The 6000-nt window shown below is 34.9% G+C and overlaps 1 protein-coding gene across 2 annotated transcripts in view; it reads left to right on the top strand.

Moving 5' to 3' along the window:
- The first annotated feature begins 730 nt into the window (after positions 1 to 730).
- LOC137389880 (microspherule protein 1-like) overlaps positions 731 to 6000 on the top strand; it is a 36161-nt gene continuing 30891 nt past the window's right edge. The window contains exons 1-2 of one of the 2 annotated variants that reach the window (XM_068076033.1): positions 731 to 859; positions 2646 to 2815. In XM_068076033.1, coding sequence (XP_067932134.1) covers positions 2674 to 2815 — 142 coding nt within the window. In that variant the 5' untranslated portion in view covers positions 731 to 859; positions 2646 to 2673. Of the gene's footprint in view, positions 860 to 2639; positions 2816 to 6000 lie in introns of both variants that reach the window. The other variant, XM_068076034.1, reaches the window with a different exon arrangement.

The raw sequence follows: 6000 nt of genomic DNA, 5'->3' as shown, positions 1-6000 counted from the left end.
TGCATAATTTTTAGAATTTAGGTACTGCGGGGTTCCCAGCTTGAAAGCTCCTAGGTACCAAGTACATATGCACTAAGTAATGTAGGATGAGGGGAATGAGAACACGATTCCAATGACGATTGATTAATAAGGATCACCAGAAGCAGCTTAAATAAGGAAAGTTAATGTATATTAATAGTACATTTGTTGTGACACATCAGGTATGCAGGAAATACTAAAAGTACCATTGGAAGAGTGTTTTCTCAATTGTGCAACGTTTTTAGGAGCAAACAACTTCTTGCAAGGCCCTTTTGTGAGTTGGATTTCCATGCACCCAGAGCAGTAGAAGTGCTAAATATAACTTTTTTCACCATGCTACCAATGATATACAGCCCCCCAGCTGGGGGGCTGTATATTATTGATGCTACTGAGACTTAAGGAAAAACAATTATTTCTATTTTCTAGCGGAATCTATGATGACGGAATATACTTTTTAAAAGTGACATGCTATGGCTGAAGTGCAAAAAGTCTGCTTCGTAGCGACAGAGCTTTACGGTAATAACTGGCCTCCGAGTCCCCTCCGAGCAGTTTCTGGTCGAACTCAGTCTCATGCTCGTGGCTTTCTTTTGTCTATGAACAGATAACTCCGCCAATATTGTTGAAGCATTTGCGGCACTCTATGAAGTAGTTTTATAGCATTTAATACCCAAGAAATCGGACTAGATTTTGGTCTAGTTCGACTGTTTCCGGTATTTAATTCTTGAGAGAACGTTTTGATATTAGTATTTTGTATTAGCAAGCCTGCTGAAATACTGGATCAAGTAGTCATATTTCTTTAAAGTTACTGTTTGACGATTTTGTTACAAGTTGCCTCTGAAATGTAAGTTCATCCATAGCATTTTATCGCCAAGAGTTACCAGACACCTATGGCTTACTATTGTAATATTATTAATAATATAATTATCGCATTTAGGAATGTTTTTTATTTAAGATGTGCAATCATTTTTGCATTTCTATGTCAAAGTTCAAAATTAAAATTTTTTACCGATAAGTGTGTTTGCCCATCGGTTTTGCTGGTAAAAAGAGGAGGGTTTTGCAAGGACGGTTTGATCAAACCAACGAACGCGGTAAACTAGTCGAGGTTAGCCAACAGGTTGCATAACAGTGATAGTGTTGTATGTTTGTATTCTTAAAATAGTTGCAATAATGGAACGAGCAAAGAAAGGCGAGGAAGTTGGTTTTAGAGATGTTTAGAAGGAGTCCACTCATCTAGTTAGTAGGCAAAGATTTAAAATAGTTTTTTTATTGATTTTATCTGCTGACAATACACATTATTGGTAATATAAGTTCTATTATCTAAAAGTAAGATTGAAAATGTAGTGTTAGTTTCCAGTATGTAAACATAATTTGCTCAGAAGTGTGACCTAAATACAAAAGAGTGAGGACTTGCAGTGCACTTGGCACTAAGCTTACTGTACCAGCTATCATTTAAAGAGATGTATCACTAAGTTTCAAAAGTGAAGTTACTCTATTTTTAATGTATGTGTTCGTCTTTTCTTTTATAAGGCTCATCAAATATTAGCTGTTATGACTCGAATACGACTTTGTATTCTGGTGATTAGAAAAATTTATTTTCTTATTCAAACATTGCTATCATTACTAATACCTTCAAATCATGAGTGGCATCATGAACTTGCAAAATTTTCAATAGCGTATTATTGGTACTGATAGTTTTTGCAGGAAATCCAGTTAATCAGCTAATGAACAGGGAATAGGTTAGTACTTAGTTGATACACTTCAAAATTATTAATTCAAGACAACGTCATTAGTGTAAAAATAGAGAATCGTTTTCACCTACTTTTTTCAGTTTGCATATCTGCTGTAATTTAAAAATTTTAATTGAGGACAAAAATATATGCTCGTGGTTCTAGCTAAATTTACCGCAACTGAATCTATAAAAAAATGTTTTTTTATTTTTCCTATCCTGTTAAGTTTTTACACAGCAAATACAGTATTTGTTAAATTATTGTTCAGTGGATAGTATCTAGTATTTGCTGAACCATTCAAGGGGGAGTATTTTGTATTTGTTAAACCAGTTGCGATATCTAGTATGTGTTAAATCATTCAGTGGTGAATGTCTACTTTTTGTGGAACCATTCAGAGGTGAACATCTAGTATTTTTTTAGTTGTACTAGCCTACTTATTGGCATACCTACCTGCAATTCACCTACATTGATATGTTTAAAACATTTGACAACTTTCATAAAGTTTTGGAATTATGAGAGTAAACATCAGGATAAACACGGGACAAGTGTTGGGATAAGGTGGTCCTATAGGGTAACCCAAGGTTAATAATTTCTGAGACCCACAAACCCACAGCCTATAGCTAGATATGCATAGATGCTGTTTTCCAAGTCATAAAATCCCTGAGAATGCTGTCAAAATCTCACTTGTGTATGCTTCAAACATATAGTGAAATGCAGTCTTGTCTATAAGTAAAAGAGGTTATATTATTATGGACAGCAAACGCCATCTTTTGGTTTATAAAAAATGGGTGCTACATATTTGTCAATATGCTGCATAATTTTGTATCAATGATCAAAGTAGGATGAGAGTAGGTACTTACTTTTCTAAAGAGTAACAATGTGACTCGTTGTCAGTTTCAGATAAACATGTCATGATAAACATTTGTACATGATGAGTGAGCAAGAAACAGCCAGCAATCCACCATCAGAATGCACTGAGATGTCAGAAGAAGACGTCAGTTTGAAGGGCTCACAACAGTCGAGACCTACCCGATCTTCAAGAAATCACTCTTCAGCTGCTTCCAATGATGGTACCAATTTTTGTTAGACTGCAATAATTTAAATTTACTATGGCTTGAAAGTGTCTGGTAATCTGTGTGGCCATGTTGAAGCATCAGCGACATGGCTTTCTTTTAGATACAATGGTTAAAAGATGAAAGGATTTTTTGTCAGTTTGGTTCATCACATCAAATGCCTTATAGCAGTAACAATGCTAGTGATATTACATCACTTTCTGTAGCTGTATTCAACTGTTTATACTTTGTACATAATCGATCTAAAGGAGGTTCAAATTGAGTTTTTGGGAAATATTTGAAAGTATTTTATGTAGATTACCATCAGCCAAAAAATCTCCAGATTCCTCAATTAGTGATCGAGCTGAGCTTGAGAAAAGCCTGATGGCTAGATGCTAGAATGCACAACATTTTAGCATTTTTCTCCACAACCAGCTTAAGTTTCTCTGGTTCTTGTTATCAGATGGTCCTGATTGAGGATATTGATTAAACTTTTGATTGCAATTCTACAAACTTATATTATTAGCATGACTAGCGTTACAGTTCCATGGAGCTGGAACTATTTAAATATACCTAGCCTAGACTGTACATCTTTATAGTCTTGCAGCTACTTTTACGAGGTAGTATCACAAGAAACTGAATACTAGATAGGATAAGCTAATGCCTGATTCAGACCAATGTCGTATGTATGGAGTGTGAGGTGCAGCGCCCTGCTATGCAAGCTTATGCAGGTGTGCCATTGATGTGAACCAAATAGCGATAAAATCCCAAGATGACGCAACCAAATCTTGCACGCACTCCACAAGAGCATGATCCTGCGGGGTCGCACGATTTATCCAATAATATTGCTATGAATCAGACATAATAAATGCATATTAACTGTCATTATTATTATTGGCTTTAAAACATGTTGTTTATATATTCAGTCCTTCAGTTGAGCTCCAACAGTGCAGCAACATAAAACTGTTCTACTAGTACAGTGCACCCTCGAGATACAATGTTAATCCGTTCCAAGGCTGGCATCGTATGGCGAAAAAATCGTATGTCGGGGTATAAAAACCATTGTGTTTATACAATAGAAACATACAAGGTAAAAATCGTCCAGAATTTTATAAAAATGCGAAACATATTGAAAATTAGTAACAAAATAGTATGTTAATTTATGTTTTAGTATGTATTTTGAATTAGTTTACTGAATTTCTACTTATTATCACAAAATTTTATCCTTCATAAGTTTTTGTCTTCACTTTCATTATAAAATTTAGCGTGTCTGGTTAAAACCTTTTTTAACCAGAATTCAATAAGAAAGGCCGAGCGATGCAGTTATCGAAAGTGGCCTCTCACACACCTGACCATTTAATGGCTACCAAAAAGAAAAATGAAATTTTATTTACTATTACACAGGATGTACATACCTTTGGAGTAACGTGACTTTAGCTGGTACATGTAGCGAATAAAGCAGAGAGGAGGTAAAAACGTATCAATGTTAATTATGTTGCTGTACACTTGAAGGTTAATTTAATACGTAATGAAATGGAATTTTTAGCAGGCGAAAAAAAGTTGTCTAGTCCTGTCCAATTTTTCTTCTGATTTAAAAGAAAAAATGCTGGTGCAAGGCAGAAAACTGCTAGCTAGCTAACGCTTGTAGAAGGATCCAGAGAAGGTGCTACAGTAGTTTTTCTTGTATGAAACGTGCACAAGAATAAATGTAACCATACGTACAAAGTTTGTACGTATTTATACATTAGAGGACAAGGCTTTAACAAGTTTCAGAAAGTATTGTGAATGCATCAACTATCTTGAGTAGCTAGTTATATGAGTTACATACATACGACGAATTGTATTCACGTAGGAGATAACAAGCCCATCTGCAAAATCTGCAAAGACATGGTTAAACAAGAAAATAAAACATAAAATCAATAGGAAACAAATGAAATATGAAAAACATACTACACAAGAGATAAATAATATATATTATACATGTATTGTTTTAATGTACCATTCTACATCAGTAAATTAAACACTTGAAATATTTCTGCCAATGTGGGGGTTTTCTGTATCTTCTACCTCCTCGCCCTTACTAATTGGTTGCTCCTTTTCAATGCTGATCGCGTGCATGGCCTTCTAACTCCTTCAAATCTTCAGTCGTAAGCTTCTTCTTGTGCTTGCTTTAATGGAGTTCTTGTTTTAATAATAATTGCAAATGCTGATTGGTTGCGATCATATTCCTTGACAATGTTAATAATATGGGTGCCTTCTTCTTATTTACGACATACAACTTTGTTGACATAGAAATCCTTTTTCCTTCGTTTTGTATCAGACTCAGATTCCATAGCTAACGAATTAAATGTAGATACTCGTAGTTATATACGTATGCTGACTAAAAGTTTATAGTAAAAGATATTATAATGCTACAAATGAATATTTCCTCTGCCTTGATTATTTTACACGAAATTTTCCATGCGGAATTCTGACATGAGAAGTCGATCATCGTGTCTCTTCTAAACGTTCTGAAAATGTTTTCGGCACACTATGTTTCGGTGTCTTTTTTTATTTCGACGTGCATTATGAGCACACCGACCGCCAAATTTTAACTCGGGCGAAACTTTTCTCACAATCGTATGGTGAAATAAAATTCGTATAGCGAGGTGAAGATCTCCCAATGTTTGACTTCGTAAGGTGAAAAAATCGTATATCAGGGTAATCGTATCTTGAGGGTACACTGTACATGTTTTTGTACCTTTATACACTTGAAAATGAACAATATGTATATCTAAAGATTTGCTAGTAATATTGATTTTCACCATTTGATGATTAAAAATTTTAATGGTTAACTTAAAGTCAGTCTTGCAGAACTTACTATTTTTTGCTTGTAGGTTAGCTTTGCTTAGGTATGTAGGGGAAGGTGGGGGAGGATGAGCCACATTTTCTATTTTTTAAGTTAATTTTTAAACTATTGCAACTATTCTCACAAAAATTTGAGATTAATGTACCCCACAATGTTTAGCAGCAGTGCGTCAAAGAAAAAACCTGTAAAATAATGCTTTTGGTTTTTACAATGATTCTAGTAAAGGTCTTTCCCTGCCTCTGCCTGCCCCACACTTGGGGCAGGTAGAGCCATTCAATAATTTGTTATGGGGCAGGTCGAGCCACTCATATAAATGTAACCAAACAGCTGCAAACTTTAAATGATCATGGAGAAG

Source organism: Watersipora subatra, chromosome 3, assembly GCF_963576615.1.
Source record: "Watersipora subatra chromosome 3, tzWatSuba1.1, whole genome shotgun sequence".
Lineage (NCBI taxonomy): Eukaryota > Metazoa > Bryozoa > Gymnolaemata > Cheilostomatida > Watersiporidae > Watersipora > Watersipora subatra.
Note: the sequence above shows the minus strand (reverse complement) of the source record. Positions and strands in the feature narration are given on the sequence as shown.